This window comes from Notolabrus celidotus, chromosome 7, assembly GCF_009762535.1.
Source record: "Notolabrus celidotus isolate fNotCel1 chromosome 7, fNotCel1.pri, whole genome shotgun sequence".
Taxonomy (NCBI): domain Eukaryota; kingdom Metazoa; phylum Chordata; class Actinopteri; order Labriformes; family Labridae; genus Notolabrus; species Notolabrus celidotus.
Genome location: NC_048278.1, coordinates 19,291,867 through 19,318,440, shown reverse-complemented (window position 1 = coordinate 19,318,440; position 26,574 = coordinate 19,291,867). Strand labels below are relative to the sequence as shown.

Here is a 26,574-nt window from a genome sequence, read left to right as displayed (position 1 = left end):
GAAGCCTCTGACTGTGACAAATACCATAAACTGGTGGGTTTAGCTTTTTCATGGGAAGTAATGTGGCAGCAACCATGTATTTGAAATAAGCAAGAAGTTGCATGCCCTCCCTCATGTAACACCAAAACCTGTTTTTTTCTTAAGTTCATTTGCGCCCTGCTTCTATTACAGCAAAAAATAATAAAATGCAATTTAATGTAATACATTTTAACTTGTGTGTAATGCATTTTAATTCCATGCGATCTTAAAGATAATTGTTTTTTAAATAAATTAGTTACCACTACAATGACGGAAATGCAAATGGGCAGCAAGGGAATTTTTCTCATATGGGGCAACTCTCTTCATTTTAAAAACCAGGGCCTGTCTTTGACAAACGCATGCTTAATTTTACTCATTCTTTCTAGAAGAAGATCATGTTTATCATTTCCACTCCATTGTATCATTTCTTCCAGGTATCCACTGCATCTTCCAGGACAAATCTCTCAGATTCTTCATCAAAACTAATAGATGTTCATTTAGGATGGAGTCAAGATTTTCCAGCTATAACACCATCCTTGCCACATAGTTCCGATACATTATCAACTGAAAAACTAGAGTTAGCAATTTCAGCTGCTTTTGACCTTGGAGAAAACCAATCTGAAATCGCATTGACTGATCAAAGTAGCTCACCACAGGAAAAGTATGAATTGCTGTTATTCCCCCTTCAAAATGAAAATTGTGGCCTTGCTCAACAAAGCTCAGTGACCCCAGACTTAACCCGTCCAACTACTCAAGACAATCCAGATGACCAAATCAACATCTCCTCAGATTCCACTCTAAAACCACCAGGGTCTGAGTCCCCGCAGCTTGACCAGTTACTTTCAGAGTTGGAGGAGATGAAACTTAAGTTTAGACCTGAGACACCCGACCCCTCTCTGTCAGAATCCACAGATGGAAGCCTTGAAGGTGATCAAATGTTTGAGTTTGAAGACCTTTCACTCGAAGACCGTTGTCCTACAGATGTCAATGATGCCTTAAGAGAAAGCGTGTCATCTGCTGTTCAGCTCCCTGAGGATGCAAGTCATGCAAATGTAGCCCTCATAGAATCTGCAGATATTCTGATGTCCACTCAAGCCGAACCTGAAAAAATTTCTTTCACTCCTGATCTAACAGAAATCTCTCAGACATATGCACAATCAAGCCACTGTACCAATAGTTCTTCATCCACAACTGAGTCTCCTTCATTTGCAGAATCTGCCAACATATATTATGAAGTGATGGAACCACCACTGAGCCCAAGTTTTCCCATGGAAATTTCCCAGTCTAGCAAATTTGATGAAAGTGTGTCCGATACATTTCCTTCAGCATCTTTACCCAAAGTATCTGCAAAGATTCAGTTTGAAATGCCTGAGGAAAATCAATCTATTTTTGGGGAGGAAGATTCTACCTCTGAAGTTCTGCAAAGTGAAGACGAACTTGAATTAGTTTTATCCACTGACTCAAGGAGTGCTACAGGCGACATATCAACACACAGTATCCAAGATGAACCTTCACATTTAGGGAAGGTCCCTTCTGTTGAATCTACTCAAAGTGAAGACATTTCCTCTCAGTCTCTTTCCGATTTGACTCCAGAAACAGTCACATTTGTGAGACATTTCAGCTTTGAGGAACTGCTGCCCCTCCCCTCTCAAGAAAATTTGGAGATATCTTCAGATGAACATCAGCCAAATCCCAGTGCACAGTTTTCAGAAGAATCTCTGACTCCAGTAGACTGTGAGTGTTTTGTCTCTCAGCCCATTTGTAATCAACCCAAAGCAGAGGTGACCCCTGATGATGAATATAGTGTCCAACATGTGTATGTAAAGACATCTGCTAAAAGCTACCGACCTGACATGCCTACAGAATATGCTGAAGTGGAACAAGGTGGAACAGGCAGCCCGACTTTTGAATACTCTGACCCAGAGCCTTTCTTTGACTGCACACAAGTGGCATCAGATTTTTCAGAGACAGATGAACCTGATACAGATCGAGTACAAGGAAAGGTGACTCGAAGGGTGCTTTTGTCCTCTGAAAGTGAAGATTATGTGGATGCCACTCCTGCCAATGAACCTTTTCATTATATACAAGAAGAGAAAGAGCAATTATTAAACAATTCAGAAGAGTCGGATGAAGAATTCTCTTTATGTGAAACTGTGCAACCGCCTCATCTTGCTAAAACTGGAGCATACGATGATACTGATACATGTCTGTCAAGGGTAAGATGAAGTTTGGTTAACATCCCCAACCTGCAAGCTTTTCCCAGAGCTGAGCTTAACCAAATACTTTACATGCTTTAGAAAAGAATGACTGCTAACCCTGCAGCTACATGGATGGGATCGAAAACTCCCCATAACCCGTATTTTGTTTTGCTTTCAGATTTAACCAGTCCTTTCTCAGCATGTCACTTATTTTCCTTGAACCAACTCTCTCACTCAGACCAAGATCCATGGTTGTCTTTCAGCAAAAAGCACAAAAACTCTCTAACTTTGTAGAGCATGGTCTCTTTTGCTAACATTTTCCAAGTCACAGACTGCCATGTTGTACTTTCCATTGTGAGACATTATTGTGAAACACTCATCATCAGTGGAAAGTGCACCACATCACTCTGCTCACTGCTTGCTTTCCTTCAAACATAGATTTGTCATTCATTTATATTCATATGTTAATGGATTTGTGTTGCCTCGGATAGGAGATCATCGAAGAGCTCGGATCAATGTCAGAAAGTTCAGATGATGAATTTTTGACCACCAGAGTAGTGCGAAGGAGAGTTGTCATTCAGGTATCTGTTTAGCATGATTGATGGCGTTTTTAAAGAGCATGGAGAGCGTGACTTCCAGAGCCTTACTTTAACCAGTCTTGACCTTCACTGTCATGTTTAAATGTTGACCATCTAACAATCTGAAATTTGATTACACTGGGTGAAAAAACATAGTGTGTTGGAAGTTATTTTAGGGTTTATAAGAAACCTCCCTCTTGTTTTGCATACATGGCTGAACCACGTTCGGGTCTTTTATGCTGCTGTGGGCACTTCCTTGTTGTTTTACGTGTCAACGTCTGTAACCTTTTAACCCTGAGAATGCAGTTTTTTCCCGCTGTTTCCCAAAATATTTGTTGTTTCTCTGAGTAACCACATTTGGGTTTTATTTTGATGTGCAGAATGACACCGATTAACATTACAGAAACTCAAATTAGCATCTCTGATTATTGTTTGTTGTGTTTTCTCTCCAGGCTGACGACATGCCTGACCTTCCTTCTCAGTCTGTAACTGAAGAAAAGTATCAGGATGAAAATGGACACATTGTGGTCAAAAAGGTGAAGCTGTAATTTAAGTATTTCACATGGTAGTATAGGGACTGGTAGTAAAAGCAGCCAGTAAAAAAGTGGTGTTTGGTGTTTTGTTGGATTTTTGTTGCATTTCATTTTTATTCAGAGTAACATTTAGTTTCTAGAAGGCTTGGAGCACAATGTGGTTGGTTGTTATTTCCTCATAAGCAAAGGCTTCACCACCTTGCTTTCTTTTTACACATAATCTGCTCTTTAGGTTACCCGAAAAATCATCCGCAAATGTGTATCCGCGGATGGTGTGGAGCGAGAAGAGGTTTTGGTAGACGGAGCTCCAGAGGGGTCCATCGGTATGGCAGAGGGAGATGGATACTCTAAGGTGGTGAAGAGGACTGTACTGAAGAGTGAGGGAGACCACACAGAGGTGAGTGTGTTGTATATTATGTGTCAATTTAATAGTCTCAAAATCATTTTAACAAAAAATCCCAGACAAATCAAATTGTTTATAGGTGTTATTATGTACAGGAATTCAACTACATACTAACTAGTTTTCATTGTATTAGGTAACATTTGCTGAATGTGAAGGTTTCTCATCAAAACAAGACATGGCTGAAGGTGGTAAGGTCAGACACACAGAAAAGACAACAGTGGTCGAGGGTGAAAGGACAATGACACACAAAGGGGATCCATCTTTGGCTTCTGACCTCCCCTCAGCCAAAGATGACTTCAAACAGGTGTGTTCAAAACTACTCATGCATTATTTTTCTTACTCTGAATTAGCAGCTGTTACATGCTTGCTCTATGCATCATGTGTAAGGCATTAAAATGTTTTAAAGTTAAATTGACTGGAGTCATTGAGTGAAAAATATGACGTTGTCTTCTTATTGTTTTTATGATTAAATCACTGTTTTTTTATTAAAATTAAGTGAATTCTGTTTTCTTCTTCTTTTGACAACAGGCACTAGGTTATATAAGTGGTTTTAGCAGAACACAGCTCCCTCATGTGGTAGAAAGAGAGACTGTCAAAGAGGATGGAACTGTGGTCAGGAGGTGTGTGAGGGGTGTGTGAGTGTACCCGTTTGTGGGGTGTGTGTGTGCGTGTGCGTGTGTGTGTGTGTGTGTGTGTGTGTGTGTGTGTGTGTGTGTGTGTGTGTGTGTGTGTGTGTGTGTGTTGAACTGCTTGAAATTTGTGAGTGTGGTTTCTGTCAATCAGCCATGTTTTTCTACTTTTATTAACAAGGATAAGTTCATTTTACTAAGGACTAACGCTTCTTGATGCTTCTAGCACTAACCACTTAGACAACACATAATGAACCTTTGGGGTATGTTTTGTAATGAAGGTATTCAGAAGATATTTTAATGTTTCTACTGACTGTTATGCTTTTTGTGCCAGTAACAAAATAATCAACAATTGTCCTGTGCATGAATTTAGAGATGTTATAAATACATTTTTTTGTGAAACAAAATGGCAGATTGGACCAAATATTTTTACACTGTTAACATAGTAGTGTGATTAAATTCATGTGTGAGTTTGTAGTTTTTTGAGTTATAGTTTATTTTTCATCTAAGTTAATTGAATATAATTAAAATACGAAAAACAGAGATAAATAGCAATACGTATTTACATCATGGGGGGACGAAGCAACACAAAGGTGTTTTGTTCAGATGTATTGGTTCCTCAGTAGTGGTACTGTAACATTAACATTTGAAGGTGTATAATGAAAGAAGTTAAAGAGGAATAGGAAATCAATGCCAAAGAGCACTGCAGTTATTTTGATAAGTCAACCCTCAGAGGCACTTTGTTTTTATATCAGAGCTCAAAATACATGTAGTGCCAGGAAATGTGCCATCACCCAGAGACCACATTTGACCATGACCTGTTTAAGTGTTTAGCAGCATAGTTTTTAGGTTGAAGCAGTCTGAACGTAGCTCAGCTGTTGCTATGCATTCACCATGATTAACAAAGCATGAGATATTTGTCAATGTTTTGTTTGTCTACTAAAAGCTACAGTTAATTAATAGCATAACAGTAAGGGTGTTTGTTTTTGTGCAGATTGGTCTTCCTCCCTTTATTTCTACGTCCTCTTTATTCCATTTCAAGGGCCCACATGCGTAAAGGTCGCACCCTCAGACGGACTGTGGTGAAGGAAGCCGGGCAGCGTAAACAGGTCCTTCTAGAGCAAGTGGACAACCCCAGAAAAGGGTCAAAACCACATGATCTCCAGCAGCATCTCCACCAGCTCTTTCACCGCTACTACAAAGAAAAAAAGGAGAACACCGATGAGGACGAAGAAGGATAGGAGGAAGAGTAGAAGACTATGTAACACTCTCCCCCACTCCCCGGCTCTGCCCATGCTAAAGCCCCACCCCCTAATCCTATGCATAAGCCACATGCAATCCCAGTGTGCACCACGGCACCTCAAAACTACCACAGTCTTCCCATTTTAAGTCCTGGAAGATGACGGTTTGTTCACACTTTAGAGTTGTCTTCCTAAGCTAGTATAATATCCTCATGATTTCCTTTTCATGTTCTGATGTTGTTTTGCCTTTTTGTGACCAAAGAAAGCCTTCTGTTGTTTTCCTGTTAATTTTAATTTCCACATCCTAATTGTCTTTGATATTTTGTCTCAATGCTGTGGTAGAGCAACTAAAAAAAGAAAACAGATGAACACTATTTACATCAACTAACTCACAAACCTCCTGAGGGTAAGGACCACTTCACCTGCAAAATACTGGTATTACTCTCTGAGTAGGTGCTTGGACTTGAAAGACAGTATCCCACACTGCACTGCCTCTCACAACTAGAGATTCTCAGATATCCCTCACTCTAAAACTGTCTCACTCTGTACTAGCCTGTTTGCTCTTTTGATTCAGGTGGTGAAGATGTCACACAGAGAAAACGCGACTGTATCGACACTGAATTTAACTGCTGCTGCTGCTGCTGCTGTGTTTTGTGTAGGCTATGTGTAATCTGTCCTTGGGAATTATATAGTACTTATAATCTAGACATAAAGACATCAAGTAGCCTAGGAATTAATAATCACCCATGTCAAGTAGAACAGGCATGACTAATCAACATCTGTCATTTTGATCCTAGCTTTGACTGCTTTGTAGTTCTACGGATTGCCCTTCTGCCTGTCTTTCTCTTCTCTGTGTCTTTCTTTTTGTTAGTACTTTTTATTTTATTTTTCCTGTCTTTTTCTCTTGAAATTGTTAAAACTGACTCATGATGAATGAATGATGAATGTGTAGCTATAGTGTGTCCACGCATGTTTAAGACTGCATTGTCAGCTTTTTTGGAGAGGTTATTGTCAAAGTATTATTTAGTTCATTTTAACTCTGTTGTTTGAAAATGGGGTATTTAAAGTTTTATTAGTGATTTTTTTTAGTATATATAACATCTGGATTCTTTTTTTTTTTCGCTTTTATTTTGTCCCTCAGATGTGGCACTGGTGAAAAAGATTGTCACGGTTGCTTGTCAAGAAATGAGATTTGTGGTACGGTGACCATGTTTTTCTGCTTTATTTAATGTAGACTTTATTAATTTATCTTTGAAAAGAAAGTGTCAGACCAGGTGTTGGCTTCAGTGTGGTGTGTTTGTGAGTGAATGAGTATGTGAGCAAAGTACAAGAGTGTGTGCTAGTTTCAGTCAGCATACAAAAGAAACATATTTTACACAAACCGCATTTGCACTCCTGAATGTCAGGAGGATTCACCTCCATGCTTTTTGTGCACACAATCTGAGGTACAGTATATCTTAGCCACTGACAGTCTCATTTAGGCGTGACGGATGACAAATACATGGTAATGTTACACCAGAACACAAGTAAGGAGGCAGGTTGAGAGCTTAAATATACCATTACTCACTGCTCTGAGCATTGCAACTGTATGTATCTACAACATGTAATGTATTTATTTAACTATCACTGTTTATTTTGTGATTTAGAAAAATGTAAAATGCAATCTAGTGGAAGCTCACTGTGACAGGTATGCTTTTAATTTGAAGAATCAGCATCCCTTTTCTGTGATAACAGTTATATACATATACAATGCATATATAAATATCTATAAGGGCATGTATTACTGTATCAAAACTCAAAAAGACAAAAATAAAATGGCTGCAGTGTGTCTATGGCTGATAGAGAATAAAAGTCTACAAATGTTAAGTGATGTATGATGTGGATTTGTACAGTTGCTTTACTTAACATACATCATAAAAACATCTTGTAAAATGTATCTACACAAAACGTTTTTTAATGACATGTATTGAGAACACAGTGAGGTTATGCCTATTTTATACAGTCTATGGGTTATGCTCAGGATCAGAGATCAGTTTGTAGAAAATTCCGCCCATTGACCAATCAGCTCGCCCGATCACGGAGCTCTATGAGCTGATCGCGAGTAAGGGAGAAGTTCCCTCGGCTGGTGGTGAAGCTTTCATCAGTGTGTCTGCCCCCTGGTGGCTGGCTGCAGTATAGGTCAAAAAATCCGTCGAGCAGTCAAACTTTAAAAAAATTAAATACACGTCGTACAAATGTTTCTCACATCCGTATGCTGTGGTGATATGTAGTTATTATTTGACTGTTTTGTGTCCAAGGACTCTTTTTCCTGAAAAGTTTCTTTTTCGTTAGTTATTAGAGTTTAAAAAACGGGGTTTTACTTCCGGGTTTCCTTTGATTCACAGCCGCCATAGAGGGAAACTTCAAAGGACACACAGCGTCTTATTACGCTACGCTGTAGGGAGGAGCTCGTTACAGTGGCTTAACAGGCTCTGGCTGCACAATGGCGGCGCCCAGGAGCAGGATTTTTTGGCTTCAGAACCGTACAACGGGATGAGGCGGAGCAACGCTGTCCATTTTTATTTACAGTCTATGATCGCAAGGGGAGAGAGACCGGCAGGACACTTTGTCTACCTGTATGATTTTATATATAAAACACTGATGACAGTTATTGATTATTTTTCCTGACATCATAATAGAGTCTAAAACGGGTTAGTCAGGTGAAGTTTGTTTACTGCATTAAATAAAAAAGTGCGTGTACTCTCTGAATCATATTCTCATTTTATTTCCCCACAGCGCTCAGTTTGACACCGTCAGGGCTGCAGCTGAAATATTACGCCTAAAACTGTTACACAAGACACAGGATTAAATCAGAGAGAGGGATAACTGTCAGGGTTATTATAATCAGATCTATCTGCACTAATGAAGGGAAATGAGACGTAAATTGCGCATTCAAACTGCATGTGTTTTTGTCTTATCTCTGAGTTCCTCCTTCAAGTTTCAAACTCAGCTGTGTTGATCTTAGTCTGGATTATGTGTTTCACTTCATATTTTTCTAATATCAGTGCAGTGTTTGAAAAATATGTCGATGTGCTGACGGCAGACTTTCCGTGTCTGATTGTTCACATGTTGCCTTCTCTGCCCCGTTCATGTGAACGCGCTCGGGGTAATTCTAGATCGACTCATCATGTTGATAACCAGCTTCGTGTGACCGTTTTTAGCGTGGTTTCCTTTGTTAGGTTCGGAGAAGCCGGATCAGGAGAAGATATCTGGGATATGTTGAACTCGCTTCGTATACCCCTCTGGATATGAGAGAAGCAGGACAGGTGTACTTAACAGACCACATGCTGCCCCCTGCTGGGCATCAGAGGTAATGGAGGAACTCAGTGAATACAGTACAGTGCATCCTGACCACAGTTTGAAAACTGATGTATAAACACGACACATATAATTATAATACTGAACATTTGTCATGCCACTTCTCAACAGGCAGGGGTAAAATCAAGCATAAAGCATTGTAATGATGGGATAAACCTCTTCCTGTTGTAGTCATCATACAACTGGCCCACCTACTGAATAATTATCTCTAAAATTTCGAACGTATGCTTACCATGAATGTAAATCAATTTTTTCCATAGTTACCCTATCAACACAGGCATTTATTATTTCACCTTCAGCAGGGATGAGCTACTTTAAAATTATTGATTATTTTATTCTAAAGGGAGAAGCCTGCTGGATTTATAATCTGTTTATTGTATAATCTTCATGTGCACTAATATATTCTGCCTTTATATTAACAGTACAAAAGAATGGAGCAAGGACTACTTACTCATTTTTTTGAAAGGATCTCTACTACATAAGCTCTAATTCATCAATGTACTTTGGGTCTTTTTATGTACCAGCAACACAAAACTCATTAATTATCACACCTTTTAGCTGATTTATTTATTTCTTAAACATGTTAAGCCATCCATTGCCGTGCTGGCAACAGGTACACACCATGTAAGGAGTGGTGCATTGCATTGACATCATACGTTTCGTCAAAAGAAATGTTTATATTTTCCCCTTAAAAAAGAGACCAACCAATTGAAAAGAGCAAACGGTAAGGATGACGAAGACAACAGCATTGTCCTGTAGTGGTCTGGAGACCACTGGCTGTTAGAAGCACTGATCGTCAAGGAAGACATCCCATCTTTAAATGCAGTCCAACTCTCATTTGTCTCATACGCTGCTCGAACCATCCTCTTCTCTGACTGCAACTTTCTTCAATACGGTGCTTTTGTGACGCTTCCAGACTTATTAGCCCAACCGTTAGGTTAACACTTAACCTAACTGAAAGTAGAGACTAGAGTGCCTTTGCTCCATCTTCATCATCTTCACTTTCTCTGTGCAATTGGTGAAGTAACACACTGGAAATGACAATAATATAATGACAACAGAAACCCTACATACAGTCATACAATACAAGTACAAACATTATGAAAAATGAGCTTGTTTACATCTCATCTTTTTACAAAATGTAAGGGGTGCTTCGGCAACCAGGAACTTATTTTTCCTCTTCTAAGATATGAGGTTCTGATATTTACGCTGGATGTTAACCATAAACTGTGTTATTGTTTTCACAACAGTTCCATGATACTGGAGGACATTAGAAACATTTGGGACAGGACTGATGCACAACATTAACAAATGCAAACAAACAAGTCAGTGATTCACAAATCAAACAGAAGATATTATAGTTTCATATGATCTTACTTACAATATTCCCCCCATGCACTACACGATAGTCTTGAATTTTCATATATTACATATATGCTACATTCTCTTATTTCTTATTTCACTGATATAAAGGCAAACATATCTCATGCAAAGTGTAAGCTGCTCTGCTTTTCTTTACATTTAAATTAGTATTATAGGTTGAAATCGGACTATTCAAACAGTATGACTTAGCTCATAGCAACATAATGTAGCTCATAAACTGGATTTTACTTAAACTCTTAATTCCTCTGTTAGCAAGAATAGCAATTTCAATGTTTGTTTTTGTTTTTATCAACAATCACAATGTATATACATCACCAGAACTAAAGCAAGCTTAATTTTAACATTCTGATCTTCCAAATGTTTTTTGTATTGCACACACATAAATACACATAAAAATACAGAACTAATTTTTGGGAGGGGTTACAGTAGTAGATTTTTAAACATCTCTATTTTATATTTAAAATGCATACCAAAACATCTTAAAAAACAAACAAAAAATATGTTGTCAATATGCTTGTTTCATAATGTCCAAATACTGTGTGCAGCCACCCAGCGGTGGTTTCGAATGATGTCCATTAACAAAATGCCATAACAGTAAAACGTATTGATCTTGTGTCCTGTGCGATGTCATGTCCTTATAGAAGGGTCAAAGGTCAAAGGGCAGTCATGGGTTGGCTAGTAGACTGCCCCACTAGATTTGCTGATGGGATTTTTTTTTCTTTTTTTCTTTATTTTTTGAACACATGTTGATATTCCATTAACTGTAAAGGGAAGAGAGAGATGGGGAGAGAGAGATAAATCAATACATAATGCTGGATTGCATGAACAATTAATGATTCTTCTGCCTAAAAACATAAACATATTTTAGAAATTTTTCATGGTAACCCTAGAATTGCATAATTCCAAGACAAGGATGCTCACTCTTTTCATTTAGGATACTGCTGATTATGACCCAGGCAAACACATCTCCAAAAGTCAACGTTGATTCATTATTTCAGTCCCAAAACAAGATGTATTGTCCTAAACCTAAGACAGTTGCTTAGGGGCCCAACATCTATCCAAACTGCCACTGTTTCACAACTCTCACAGTGGCAGTTAAGTTAAAGGTTACAATGAAAGGAACAACATGTAACAAATTCAATGTTACCATTAGCAACATTAAAACAGGTAACAAACAGGAGAAGCACAGATGATAATAAAAGCACTATGGCTCACCTGCAGTACTTACCGACATTCTCCTTTGACACCCATGACCCACCTACACAGCTATTCACAGTTGTTCTGCCTAATTAGACCTATTCTGTAGGTGGGGCTAGACTTGATTCACAAGTTACTTTACTTGTGTTGCACTTGTTCAGCTGGAAAGCCTACAGCCTCTTGATTTACTTTTGTTCATATGCATTTTGGTGACGTAGACCAACTCCACCAAATTTTAGTTTAGGTTTAGTACATGGGATAGATGCAGCTTAAACTAGCTAGAAACTGCTAATACAATCTGCTCTCTTACAAATTCTATGTTCGTCAGCTAAAAATGACAAGATCTTGGTAAAGGGAGCAAATTTACCACTCAGGATTCATAGTTAATACTATCATTGCTATGCTAGGGTAAAAGTAGTCTATGGGTATAGCAACAGTTTCTAAGGGGTGGGGCTAAGTGAACTATCTATTCCCGCTTAAGAGAGTAATTTGACATCAGCTAACCTATCCAGATCACAGTTTGAAGTCTGTTGAAACTTAAACAAATTTTCATTACACCTGGTTAAGTTGGATAACAAGTGTGCTCATTCGCACCTCTAATCATAGTGTACTGACCTCACCTACAAGATAAGTAATTGAACCTCTGGAGGTTGGCTGAGTGTTTCTTACTGTCTCTTACTGGGACGGGATGCTGGGTGAGCCTGAGCGATGGAAGTGGATGTTCTGCCACTTGCCCTCACGGCGGTGGCCACACACGGGTCTCTTCAGACTGCATGGTGCGGGCATGCCGCTGCCATCCATGTACTGGGTCAGTCGAATATAGGCAATACAGGCTGCGTTTTCTCCAATGAGGTGCACATGTGGGTTCAGGAGGATGGTGTGCACTGGTTTGTTCCCTTTGGACAGGGCTGAGAGTCACAAAGGGCTTATTACATGTAGCAACATTCTGTATCATATGTTTAATGCATGTACTAGAGATCTCTGTATTTTTTTCCACTGTGGGCTTAGTGAGTGAGTGAAGTCGGTTAAGAAAATACAGATGTATGACTGTTTACTGTTAACACTGACCTGTCTTTAGAAAAAAAACAAACTGCTACCAAAACAAGCTGAACTAAAAGTCTCCATATGTTGACGTTGGATAGTGGTCAAGCACCGGCTTGCCAAGTGATTGAGGTTTCTAGGACATATCTGGTTTATCTGAACTATTTTTACCCAGGCTGAGGACATTTTGCTGTTTTAGAAGTCTTTATTCATTACTGATATTTCGCACCCAAGGTTCATAATCTCAGCAATGACCCCATAGTTTACCAGAAAATCTAAATTCAAAACTGAAAAGAGTAGGCAGTGATAATGAACAAACAAGTGAGCCCAGGCTTACTCGTGCATCATTTGTGCTCTCTTTCAGGGAAAAACATGTCCAGTATATCTTCAGCTGCATTTAGAGTCCCCCCTTTTCTCAATGTTGATACAGGTATTGATTTATAGCATTCTATATTGTTTTAACCTCCTTTTATAGATTTCAGTGCAGCAGTATATGTTATTTGCTTGGCTCTACACATCATTCACATTGTGTCTAGGTCTGGTTCATCACCTGCACATTAGTTCAGCTCACTGAGTTTTCTGCACACCTGCTTCACATCAACTGATCATGTTTGTGACCTGTCTCTACAGCTGATACCTACTGGCTCATTAAGCAAAATGCATTCATGCAGTTTCTATATATTGGATTCCTATGGCATTTGCTATTTTCAATGACATCCTCTGTTCAGGTGGGTTAATGAGGTTCCTAACAGCTCACTAATATAGAGATTCAGTGTATTTAGCATGCTTTTCCTTTTCAATTTGTTTTAATAACCTTTAAAGTATTCACAGTTTAAATGTTGTTGACTTGCCATGGTTTGCAGAGCATTCAACTGAAAATGGAAGTTTATCTGACACAAAATCAAGGAGTGATTTTCTACCAAAGTTCCTCTTGACAAACAACTCACGAGTTAGATGATTCAGTTAACATTTCTGAAGAAGCAAGCATGTTTATACAGTATTCCTGTTTATCATTACGTAAACTGGAAAAACTTGAGGCTGAAAATAAATTGATAGGACCAGTCTTCTAAGAAGCACAATCTACTTTCCAGTAGAAAGTAGTGTGGGGGCAGACTGAGCTAGCAAGCTGCCCTTTTTTGGGGATACTTAAGAACCACTGCATCAGAGCTGACAATGTCCCTGTTGTAGACATGAGTCACACCAGCACTATGGTGTGCCCTGGAGAGTTTTTAAGTTTTTTTTTAAAGGACAATGGTAGTTTTCATTTCTTGACAAATTTCACATTTTCACCCATGTAACTACCCCGTCAAAAGCAGAAACAAGCTTGTTGACCTATTCATTTTGTTGGATTGTGGCAGTTTCAGGCCGCACACAACTGCACTATTGATGCTATTAACTTTTGCACCAAAACTCTGGTACTCTCTGCCTCTGAACATCAAAATTGCAAGCTCTCTGGGTGTTTTTACAAGTTAATTAAGGCCTAGCTTTTAACATGGCTTCAAATTTGGAGTGATTCCATTTTAGCCTCGGCCTGCTTTATTGTGTTACCTTTTTTCTGTTCTCCGGCATTTTTTGTGTCACTGATTACAATTTTGTCCTCAATCCTTTCATGTTCTATTGCTCTTACTGTATTGATATTATTTTATTTGTATATGTTTTTAATTTACTCTTGTATTGGTCAGTCATTTTTGGTTTATTCTTTTATTATTTTTATCTATAGCTGTTTTTTCTGTCTGTCCGTTCCTTTCTGGCTGCCTGCTTATATGTATGAAAGTTAACTCACCATTTTCAAAGTAAAGCGATGGAAGTCGTGTCCTTCCACCAGGTTGCCCAGGGCCTCAGGCTCAAAGGAAGTTAGACCAGGATCACAGATCTTACTGTTGTGGCACAAATGAGTACAAAACCATCAAAATAAGTAAGGAAATTAATGTAATCAGCTAGGTTTCTGTCAGTATGCTGAGGGGGATAAACTTACGCATAGGACTCAAAGTCTCCATTGTTGATAGACTCAATCAACTGCTCAGTGACTTTGATAATTTCCTGTTTGCGGGCTACAACATAAGAAGAAAGAACATCATCGACAACTCCAACTGATGAAAAAAGTTGCTATATTCTTTACTTCAGGCAAATGTACGGTTTGAGTGCAGATAAAGAAAATCTGACATCAAATCAGCTATAATGAGTTCTACTCTACGAATTAGCCAGGAATTCAAATGTATTAGAAATGGAAGGCGCTCAGAAAGAGTTATATACAACTTTTTTCTCTTTGATATCTGAGTAATAAAACAACAAAAGAAGCCTCCCATGACTATAGTGATATCAGGCAGGAAAAATGCAAGAGATGACACAATTCCTTTCACCCAACAAAGCTTAAAATTAACAAAGACAAACCAATGCTCAGATGCAAGTATTCTACAAAAGCAGTTTTAACTAATAATGTTGACAGTTACCTTTATTGTTATTTGGTGCAGGCTGGGGGATATTAAAAAAATTACTTAATTTGCGCAACAACATAAAAACATGCTAAGATTAAAAGAAATATGAAAATCAGTATTCCAGTGCTTTTACAGCCATAAGCTACAACACTGTGTGTATGAGGATGTATTTATGTTAGCTTTTTACTGTGTGTCAATGTTTAGGTAAGTCAGACAAGAAGAGAAATAGAGTAGTGAGGAGAGTATCTTATCCCATAATGACATGTATACAGGAGAGTATCTTCCTAAATTTAAATACAGAAGAGTCAATTGGACAAATTGAGGATATATTAAAGGATCAAAACTGATTTGCTCCCCTGAAAAAAATAAGTCTGTAATCAAACAAGGTCAGACCATGAATACATTAAACCACAAGTAATCAGGTCAAGAATTATCTGAACAACACAGGATTTGGACACATTCTTTCACTGATATTGGGTAAAAAGAGGGAATCAATACAAGGCATCTCCCCCACTGTGGAGCCACTTACTCTGAACAGAGGGAGGTGGGGGTCTGCCTTGAGTCAGACATCTGGGAGGAACGGCTCTTGAGCTCAAGATACCACTCACTAAGCTGCCCAGACGGACAGCTGTCAGAGGTTGTATGGATGATGTGTGAGAGTTTGTGTTCAAGGGGCATAACAAACAAAAGGTAGGGCGTATGAATGTATTATGGGCAAAGACAGGACAGGAATAAAGGGGGAAAAATATTTTTTGACAGAACATACAAAAGAGAAAAAAGGTTAGAACAAATCATTAAGTAAAACTGCAAAATAAAAATAAAAAGTTATACTAACAAAACTAAAAAAGCAAGCAGTGTTAACCAGTTTCAGCATCAACGCAGACAAAAGATGGGGTGGAACAAAAGATGCAGGGAGAGTTTGACAGGAAAAGAAAAAGGGCAGACTGTATTTTGCATGATGAGATGACAGCCAAGAGGATTTGCAGTATTAACTTGAAATGCAAGTTCAGGACACAATAAAGAAAAATTAAGGGAGTTTTCAGTGTGACTGGAAATGTGAGGGCTGACTGTGGGAACGTCACAGTGTTGAGAGAACAAGCAAGACAGAAGCTCACGCCTCCCTACCTTTCACATCCTCGTCCTCTATAGTGGTGTTGGCACTCTCAATGGACTCCTGTCAAATAATTACAATCACATATTTCACATGTTATACAATTTATGTTTGTTACATTTCAATTTATTTTTTCTTCCTACACAGCTGACATAAAGCAAGCAGAGGGAGAGGATAGAGATAATGCCACTAAAGTCCCAGGATGGGCTTAAATCAGGGCATGGTTTGGGTCTTTAACCCTTAAGCTACCAGAACACCTTGATGAAGATAACACAGTTGATTACATAACAGCACAAGAGGGAGATATTTTTTAAATGTGATTCTGAAAGAGGAAGTAAAAGTCTAAGGTAAAGGGGCAAACTGTTTTTTTATTACATTAAATGCAACAAAAAAATGAAAAAGGTGCTTTTTTTGTTGTAATACCTTAGTCCCATCTACTGGGTTGTGGATCACGGTTGTCTGTGGTTCCTAAAGAGAAACAAATGAAAAAAAAGAACTTGTGGGGAACAATAATAGAAAAGTCCAGAGAAAATGTGAAGGTATGCATGTGTGTATGTGTATATGTGTTTATGTGTTTATTTGTTAGCTGCGGAGGTGATGTAGCTCTTCTTTTGATATTTTCTATTTTAACATTTCTTCCTACTTTACTATCAATGGATCTACCTACCAACAGATCTATCTGCCTACCTACCTGTATTTTTTTCTACCTAACCATAAATCTATCTTCCTATTGACTGTCTGTCTATTCATATACAGGCACACACTTATCACACCTATGCTAATCACAATGGATCTGATATATAAAAATCCAAGCTTTTCCCAATTTCCAGTGCCCACGTGTTCCTCTATTTCTTCTTTTTCTTCCTTCTCCCTGCACGATATTGTTCCTTAATGCATTTCTGGTCTGCATCTCTCTCTCTCTCATCCTCGCTCTCTCCTCTCTCTCTCCTCTCTCTCTCTCTCTCTCTCTCATCATCCTCAGCAGTGTCCTTCCTTTGTAATCAGATGTCTGGGCTTTTGTGGATCCTGATCCTGGAATCGATCCTGATGACCAGCTCAGTCCTTCTAATCACTCGCCCTGATTACACTAGATTATAACATCAGCAGCTTGCATCTGTGTGTGTGCATGTGTTTGTGTGGGTGTTGAGCACAATGATAGATAGAGAAAGACAAAAAGAGAGGGGGGGAGAAATAGAGAGAGGTGCCATGTGCCTTTGTTCATGCGTAATCTCAACAGCAAATGGGGGGGACAGAAAGCCTTTGACATAATGCACAGCAGCAGTCATGTGGCCTGACGTAAACAGTCAGTCAGCAGACAACATGCGCAAGCCAATGAGTGACGGCTAAATCCCTCGGGAAGGTTGCATCTTAATGAGCCTCAGGAGCCAACATCCTCTCACTCTAGCCATGCACAGACATACTATATGAGCAGCAAGCCCAACACATCCTTATTTCATGTCAAGAACTCTACTATCATACACAAAAAACAATAGCATGTAAGCAGCATAATTTGTGAAATAAGAGGAGCACATGCATTGTGTGTGCAGATGAAGGAGAGAGAATGGATTCTTGCAGAAGAAAAGGGGGCAAGGAAAGGGAGTTGGGGAGGTTGAGGTAAAGGTTGCCCCTAACAACAGATTTAAAACAATACTATTAAAATAATCCCAATTCAACATCTGTGTTGAGGCTTATTGATTCAGCTTGAAATCCAAACTAGCCAAGCTCTATAAGCACCATGCACACTCTGCTGAGTAAAATGAATATATGAACACATCTGTTGGAAATATGAATAGCTTGTTGTAATGGTTAGGTCTCTAAAGTATGCATTAGCTGGCACATAGTGCACAGCCCAAAATAGCAACTAAACACTTTCATTTGAGGATAGCTGAAATCTAAGGTAGAAATGTGTATATCATCAGTTATATTCTTACACTCCTGGATAAGAACTATAAGTTATCAAGCAAAGCTGAGACCAACAGGAAACGATCTGGCCTCCTTTGAAAGGGAGAACCTGTACCTCCTCCACAGTGGACTGGGAGGTGGGGAGGTGGGGAGGTTTGTGGATGGAGGTGCAGCTGTGGGTGAGGCTGTGTGAATATACCAGTGCAGGGGCAGGGCCAGTGTCTTTAGGACTGGTCACTGTGTTGGCTTTGTTGTTGACCTGCAGGGGCAGTGTAGAGGGGACATGATACACGTACACACTTGTTTTCAGACACACACACACACACACACACACACACACACACACACCACACACACACACACCACACACACACACACACACAAACACACCACACACACACTCACTACAGTCCATTCCAGGGATTTTTTCCTGCTGCTGTGTCCCTTGATCTGTGTTGCATTGAACAAGACCTCATGATAAAAACTGAGTATTTTAAGCACACTAAGGCAGGATAGTTAATGTCTCAAGGAAATATCTGCTTCAGACAGAAAAAGGGGACACAAGAGGTCAGATAAAATAGGAGTGTTTGTTAATTTGACAATACTCTCCGTTAAAAAAAGACAAGCGTGCCTCATGTAAACCTCACAAAAGGCCACAAGTGTCATGTTGTGTGCTATGGGTAATGGATTTTAGGTGCTTTTATGAATTGCCAAGAGAAACTTTACAAGGAAGAGACAAGAAAGGGTGCTGGCTGTAAGAAGTCTCAGTACACAAAGAGGTTAAATTAAGAAGAGGCTGTAATGCGTACCGGGGTGTATCGGCACACCTACAGCACTGAGCTGAGTGATAAGAACAATATTAGCACTCACTCATGGATTGCCTCTTGTCCAATTAGATTACTTAGTTAGAACTGTCACTGTAATATGCAATTAACATAAGGCTAACCAGTTTGAAGAGTTTCAGTAGTCATGTTTTTAATTTTTAATTTATTTAATACTCACATTACTTACTGTATGATCACAAAAAAATACCTCTTGTGTTTCTGACTCATTCTTTTATGCAGTGTAATTCAGTGTTTATTTCAATCATCTGGGGTCACATGTATGAGGAAAACACTCCCTGGAATGGATCTCATAGCATGTCATACCGTAAACCTGAGTCCTACCCAAACACAGTGACACTGATTCAAACAATGTATGTAGAGGTCCAGTCTCAAATCAACACTCACTGATTTGTACAAGAGGCACACAGAATTAGTCAGTCACACTAAACTCCCAACATGCACACACATGCATCAAGTGTTCATTTCAGGTTGGACCCCCCCAAACACACAATGACCAAAAGAAAGAGCACATAGGCGGCTCTGTGGTAAAGACTAGATCACTACAAAGACTTTTCTTTAAAACAGGGTCATAAAACTAGTAATAAATCCAGATATAATCAATTAAATCAATTGTGTCACAAGATAAACTGAGATTATGTTGACAAAATAACAAACAATGCCCACTGCTTGGAGTGGCTTTCCCTGAATGATGGTGTCACTAAGTGCAAAATGCATAACAACTTTCCAGAAAGCTCTTCAGACACTTAACGTTCCAATAGACAAAATGCAAGTAACAAAGCTTTTTTCTGTCACTGTGAAAAGTAACTCACCTTGACGCCATCTTGTTTCTTGTTGAGCAAACTCTTGGCTGCTGCAGAGGGGGAAAAGAAAAAAAGACTTCAGCAGGAAAATTAACAAACAGAGTTGTGAGCCTGAGGCTACCCTAACATGCAGCAAGCATATCAGTCAACTTTCCTTATCTTTAAATTCCAGGTGCAAAATACAACTGCAAGATCCATAATGCAATGCAACCAATGCTTTAGAAGGCACTGTTATTTATGCAAGATTGTTTTCCTGTAACGCAACAATTCACATGTGAAGGGCTGGAGGGTGGATGGCTAATTGAGTGTGCATTTAGCAGGTAATGATAGAGATAATGTCGTGCCTATCTCCAAAACTCACAACATTCTCAATCTGTCTTCTGCAATCATACTCATGCACTTAACCATTCGCAATCACACATATCCCACCATCCCACTTTCTTGCATTTTATTTCTCATGGCATGAAAGGAATTCAAAGACTAGACTGCATTTCAAAATGCTGTATCACCTCCTGATCTCATATTGGCTCTCATGCAAGCATGAGGCTCAATATCGTTTTCATGAATACCAAACACCTCTTCTTTCATATGTGATTGGCTACTAGATGAGTGGATAAAGCCTAAACATCGCCACTATTTAGTTATGCCCAACCCTGCATATTTCTCCATCATTCCAAATATCTTACCTCAGATGGAAACCACAATCCAAACAAAAGAGAAAGAAAAGTGAAAAAAGGAAGAAAATGATGAATAAAAAGAGCCACAAATGCACTAATGTCTTAGTATAGAATGAATAAAGAAAGTAGGCTGGAACCAGTCTGTGAAAATAGAGATATGTCAACGAAAATGCATGCAAAAAAGTATGAAAGTGCACAAAAGAGAGGTAGAGTAAAGAGACATCCACAGATATGACTTTTTTTACAAACACCTTTGTGCCAGGATGATCTCAGATTTTTACAGAGACAGAACAGAAGCATTAAAAATATTCACCTACTTTACAGCGCCCCTTATCAGTTTCTTATTTCAAGGTTCTTTGACAAAACACCTGACCAAAGTATTTTTTTAAAATAGAGGCTAAGAAGAGTTACCTTCACCCTGTTTCAAAGAGAAACATTACGCTATTGAGACCAGGTTTTGGACACCAGGCTTAGAGACATACCTGAGAAGTTTCTTGTGACCAGCAAAGTGGTCAGTATGGCTCCCTGCAGTGATAGAAAAGAGGGAAAAAAGGAGGAAATGATGATGAAAAGACAAGAGACAGAGATAGGAAAATTGATTGTGAAGTTACAGCAAGAAAGAGGAGCACAGCATAAGGGAAACTTGTAGGTTTTAGACAACAGGTAATCATTTCTATGTTACCAGGCAAAGTCTCAAGTGAGGGAGACAGAGAGGGGGAGGAGAGGTGATGGTTGGATAGATTGTTCTCCATAAATAGAAAGATCAGTGATTGCCAGATGTCTCACCTTGAGTTTCCTCCTGTTGAATTTCTTCAGACACTCTACAGTCTCCTGCCTGTGCATCATGGAAGCTACAGTGGACCGTTGCTGCGGGTAGAAGAAGAGAGGATTTGGGGATTAGGAGGGGATGGAAACAATAGCTGGGAAGACTGTATGGATGGGTGGTTTCGGCACGTGTTCATGTGTTGATGTCACATACGCAGATCCAAGGGTGTTTGAGGGCCTCTGCGGCAGTGATGCGTTTACTGGGGTTGATGGTCAGCATCTTGTTGATCAGATCTTTGGCCTCAGGAGTAACAGTGTCCCACTCTGGGGATGGGAACTATCAAAATACAAGAGAGTGCCAACGCTCATTACATAGACAAATCGAATGGGGTTTAAATACAACCTATTATTGGATATTTTATTTGTTATATAGAAAGGGAGAGGGGGACTGAAAAGCATTAATAAAACTTCTATTTTCTGAGGGAAACAAAGAAACCACACTTACAGTAAGTATATTTATATTGCATGGGCGTATCTGCTTTAAGAATGTAACTTTCTATCTTCTATCTGGCTTCAAATTCTGTCATTACACCGTTTCATCTGAGATGGCAAAATCGTGCAATTCATATGCATCACACTAGTTTCCAGTTGTTTAAACTGTATATTTTTTTTCAATCTTTGTTTGTACTGTATGTCTGTGAACACTTACATCATAGGCCCCAGCCTTGATTTGTTGGTAAAGACGGTGCTGGTCCTCATCCCAAAAGGGAGGGTAGCCCACCAGCAGGATGTATAAAATCACACCTAGAAAGTAGTAACATGCTAATTTAAGCATGTGAGCAGAAAATTCCAAAATAATAACCCATCTATTATTTTCTTAAAATAGTACATTCTCTCGATTCAATGAAAGACATGGACTTGTTGCACTGGTGCTGAACTCTCTGCTCCACACACCTGACCAGGTCAGACAGAGATATATTGGAGCTTAAGCTGTAGCATTAGGTAGTGATGAGTATTACACCTCTTAATTACACAACTGTGTGAAATAATGGATACTGTTAGGTCAGTACTCGATAGGACACTGTTGCTATGAGAAGACACCATGTAGGGATGCAGCTCTGATCACAAACTCTGGCGAACAAACTCTTAATAATATCAATTTGCGGAAAGAAGTCTGGTTAATTTGACTTTTGTTTGTGTACAACAGTGGAGAAAAAGGAGGTAAGATTAAAGACATGAACAGTGGAGGCTATGACAGAGATCTGCAAGGATCCCCTTCAGGGTAAAACAAGACCCTCCTGTTTTGTGTCAGGGCCCTGGTTAAGTTGTATGCCTATGAACAGGCTATAGTCCTCAAGCAGACGGCCCAGGTTTGATTCCTACCTGTGGAATGTGTATGGCTTCTTTCAGTGTTTAATTGTGGTGGACAACTGGACTGAAATGAATAAAGGGGATGGGATATAAAGCTGGATGTGAAATTTCAATGGTAAAGATTCAAAAAAGACTCCAGACATGACTTAAGAGCCAGAGAGGTGTTAAAAAGAAACTGATCATCCACAGAGAGAAACGTCAATCATTCGTCAATCACGTCATGATCATTCGGCAGCTGTGGCTCAGTGGTAGAGTCTGTTGTCTCTCAATCAGAAGGTTGGCATTTTGATCCCAGCTTCCACAGTTACATGCCAAAGTGTCCTTGGATAAGACACTGAAGCCCCAAATTTCTCCCGGTAACAGAGGTGTGTGAATGTATTTGAATGCAATTAGTTAATACTGATTGTCTCCTACTATAGCATCCTCTGCCAGCAGTGTTTGAATGTGGTGTGAATGGGTGGGTGTCACGAGTAGTGTAGTGTGGTGTCATTCAATCAGTTGCAGTGACAGAATCTGAATACTATTTACCACAGGCCCACATGTCCACTGGCTTCCCATATGGGTCTTTCCGCAAAACTTCTGGCGACAAGTAACCCGAGTGCCAGCAAAACCTGGAAGAGTAATATGGAGGGAATAGTGGGCAGGATTGGGCAGTTCAGTGAGTAGGCTGTCTCACCTAACTGAGATTGATTGATTGATCAACTGATTGGTTGGTTTCTTGATTGACCAACTGATTTAGGTTGAAAAATGGATGAATGATACTCACCAAACCATGCCTGCTGGTCCCCCTGCACCTCGATAGCAAGCCCAAAGTCAGCCAACTTGACCGCCGCCCCCTTCAGCTTACTGGCCAATAGAAGGTTCTCAGGCTGGGGGGGGGCGGAGTCAAACAGGTTAGAGGTGAGAGGTCACACGCTCTGGGAACAGGCCACCCACAGACACAGATCTAAGATCAGATTAGCCCAACCAAATCCTAATATGAACTATTAGGGGTCACAATGCTAAACTGATCTCAAATCTGTGTCTGAGGCAACTCCCTTCTGCCACAAAAGAATGACAGAGAAACATAACTGTGGACCATATCTCTGGGTGACAACAGACATTTTCCCCACTGGAGCTGTGGACTTGCTCCCAGAGTATCATGGATTCTAAAAGAGGGAATTGGTTGCAAAAAAGACCAATCCACTGCTAAAATCCATGAGCAGGAACAAAGTCCACACAGCAGGATAAGGATACATGAGGAAGGTGTGTCACAGGAGGCGCGGGTGTAAAACAAATGATTCAGCCACATATGGGTAATGGAAACACACGCTATCACAGTTTAGCACAATTGTAAATATATGCAAGCCTTGAGCAAGCACTCGTGCACTCACATACATGCTCTCAAACAGCCACACACACACACACACCACACACAACACTGTGGACACAGGTGCAGAAAGGTCTTTGCTAACCTAAGGCCAGTTAGACAGTGTGCTCTAATGAATAATACATTCCCTAACATTTAGAAACCCAGCCAGCCTGTGAGCAGTCAGTTTTAGCAGACATATAACTCAAGAGGACACTAACTGACAACTAGACACATCTATGTCCTCATTTACATAATTATGAATAAATCCTCCTGAGTATTTATTACGCAAAAACTTTAAAACACTTCAGTAAAGGAAATCCCATCTTATAAAGGTGACAGATTGGCAATCTGAAAAAATCAAAATCATTCTGACTTTCTTACTCTACATTTCCTACAGTAAAGTTACATGTTCCCAATCTCAAACAAAGAGATGCTTTCCTTCTTTTTCTTTCCTTTATCTAAATAAAGTGTGTATTTAGAGGTTATGAGAATGGAGACTACTATTAGAATATTCATGAATTCTGAAATCTTTCACTTCTCAACATAATGTTTACATAATTATGCTAATGGAGATGATTCCTGAGGTTTCAGCTTGTGTTTGCCCCCATTCCTGTCACTGTACTGCACTTCAACACATACAGTACTTACATTAAGGGACTAGTTGCTCTCTGCAACATTATTAGAGGACCCTTAATCATGAAATTTGTTAGCAGCTGTCTAAAGGCTGAACAGGATTCTAATGTGTATCTAAGATTCTAATGTGAGGTAGGTTTGAATCTTCTTGTTGAACACCAGAAATGCAGCCAATTTTAATGCTAAGGTTAAGGATTTATCAGGTGGCTAAAGGTTTTTTTTACTCTCCTTAGGCTAGAATGGTACAATATGACAAATAAAATTCTATAAGTAGAGAAATGTTTCCTCTCACACAAGAAAACATCTATGGATTTTAGCTTCTTCAGACAAATAAAAAGTTGTGTATGGATGGAAGAATGAGGGTTGGGGTGGGGAGTGGGGTCTTTCCAAAATGTTGCCATCTGTTGTACAGAGTCAGGACTGGGCTTGGCCGCAGCAACGACTGCGATCTTACAAACCTTCAGATCCCTGTGGACAATCCCGTTAACATGGCAGTGATGGACACTCTCGAGGATCTGCTGTATGCAGTGGCTGAGGGCAGGAGGGTCATGATTGTGTTGGAACAAATGTGAGAGAAAGAAAAGCAGGACGAAAAACAGACAGAAGACAGGTGGAAAGAAAGATTGGGATAATTAATCAGGTGAAGAGAGGAGGAAGCCGTCTCATAAACATCATGTGTCCTTCTCATTAGACTTCTCATATGTGGGGCTGTTTTCTTTATGGATGACAAGCAGTCACAGAAGGTATGTCGTTACTCACAAGATTTAACGTGTTACACTTTATAGATATACCAAAGTTACACAGTGTCTAAAAAGCACTGAATTGCACACCCATCTCTGCCTCACTCCGTTCCTCTGGGGAGGCAGTATTCCCACATAAAGCTGGCAGTGCAAGGTAGGCTGTGTATGATTAATACTGCAGGCTATATGTCATTAATCACCTTTATAAATAACTCCCCGAGATACCTCAGAGACAAGGTAGCTGTATCACACCTTCTGAGACGACCATATGTGAAAGACTATAGCTGCTGCACTCAGCATTGGCATTTGTTAGTGTGTGTGTGTGGGTGTGTGTTACCTGGCATCAGCCTCACTGTAGTACTCCCTGGCTACGATGTCCTCAAACAGCTCCCCTCCTGTCACCCTATAGAGCCGGATAAACAATGTAGTGCATGTGCTTTTTTTTTGTGTTTGTAACTGAGAAACAATCATTTGTGGATTTTTAACTTTGTCAATCATTCACACAAGTTATTTAGATATCTTACTAACACCACATAGTGTATTTATGTCCATTAACAACAATCCAACAGATCCTGTTCACTACTTGTGTTATCAAATAGTTTCACTCTGAAACACAATTACAACTTAAAGTGAAAAATACATTTTAATTTAATACATAAAGGACTTGGAGATGATTTTGACAATTTCTCAAACTGCTAACTTTTTGGGTGGTTTATTTTAGGTAACTATAACTCATCTGTTTAAATCATACAATGATGTGCATAGTCATAAGCCTGGCTGTTGTCAAGGTGCTGCTAGGCATCTGCAAGGTGTCACCTCAGCTAATTCAGCATTGTACACTAACCTGTTTGCAGTATTTGTGCCTTTTCAATCAAATATCAAACAAGTTACAGACTAAATTTGCCTGCTGTGTGGTTTATTGTACCAATATCTGTTCAAGAAGACTTTGCTTTACGATGAATAGAAATCTAGTTGTAGGTAATTTAATGTTGGCACCTGTAGCGTTGTCTGTGCTAACTGCAACTGGTTTGTGAGCTGGTTTATTTGTTTGTTTCCTTCGGTCAGTGCATAGGAGTCAGAATGGTTTTGCTTTTACCCCTGTTTAAAAGACAGTGAGCTGCAGTGGTGAGGAAGCAAGCTTTTAGTAACTTGTTTTGATTCATTCACCTGCAGCCATTTCCCCCACTGGAGAATTGGGAAAGCAGACAGCAAGATTGTCATGTTCCACAAGAACCTTTTAGCTTCTAGGGTCAGATGAATGAACAGTTCCAGTAACATACCATCACATATAGAGTATCTGCCTATGAGAAACACATTGAATAATCAGATAATTAACAAGCTAATGGATGTAGCAATGGTTTGACTA

The 26,574-nt window shown here is 39.5% G+C and overlaps 2 protein-coding genes across 2 annotated transcripts in view; one reads left to right on the top strand and one right to left on the bottom strand.

Moving 5' to 3' along the window:
- The window catches only part of LOC117815785 (ankyrin-2-like), an 81,588-nt gene extending 74,122 nt beyond the window's left edge, over positions 1–7,466 (top strand). The window contains exons 42-45 of the mRNA XM_034687704.1: positions 3,247–3,330; positions 3,560–3,724; positions 3,864–4,034; positions 5,402–7,466. Coding sequence (XP_034543595.1) covers positions 3,247–3,330; positions 3,560–3,724; positions 3,864–4,034; positions 5,402–5,416 — 435 coding nt within the window. The 3' untranslated portion in view covers positions 5,417–7,466. The remainder of the gene's footprint in view (positions 1–3,246; positions 3,331–3,559; positions 3,725–3,863; positions 4,035–5,401) is intronic.
- A 4,746-nt stretch (positions 7,467–12,212) lies between these two features.
- camk2d2 (calcium/calmodulin-dependent protein kinase (CaM kinase) II delta 2) overlaps positions 12,213–26,574 on the bottom strand; it is a 37,883-nt gene continuing 23,521 nt past the window's right edge. Inside the window, 19 exon segments of the mRNA XM_034688814.1 lie at positions 12,213–12,284; positions 12,286–12,317; positions 12,320–12,445; positions 14,362–14,376; positions 14,379–14,455; positions 14,554–14,629; positions 16,139–16,187; positions 16,548–16,592; positions 18,226–18,285; positions 19,681–19,721; positions 20,831–20,873; positions 21,135–21,215; positions 21,328–21,450; positions 21,823–21,917; positions 23,013–23,081; positions 23,084–23,095; positions 23,251–23,353; positions 24,927–24,999; positions 25,546–25,611. Of these exon segments, the coding sequence (XP_034544705.1) occupies positions 12,213–12,284; positions 12,286–12,317; positions 12,320–12,445; positions 14,362–14,376; positions 14,379–14,455; positions 14,554–14,629; positions 16,139–16,187; positions 16,548–16,592; positions 18,226–18,285; positions 19,681–19,721; positions 20,831–20,873; positions 21,135–21,215; positions 21,328–21,450; positions 21,823–21,917; positions 23,013–23,081; positions 23,084–23,095; positions 23,251–23,353; positions 24,927–24,999; positions 25,546–25,611 (1,258 nt within the window).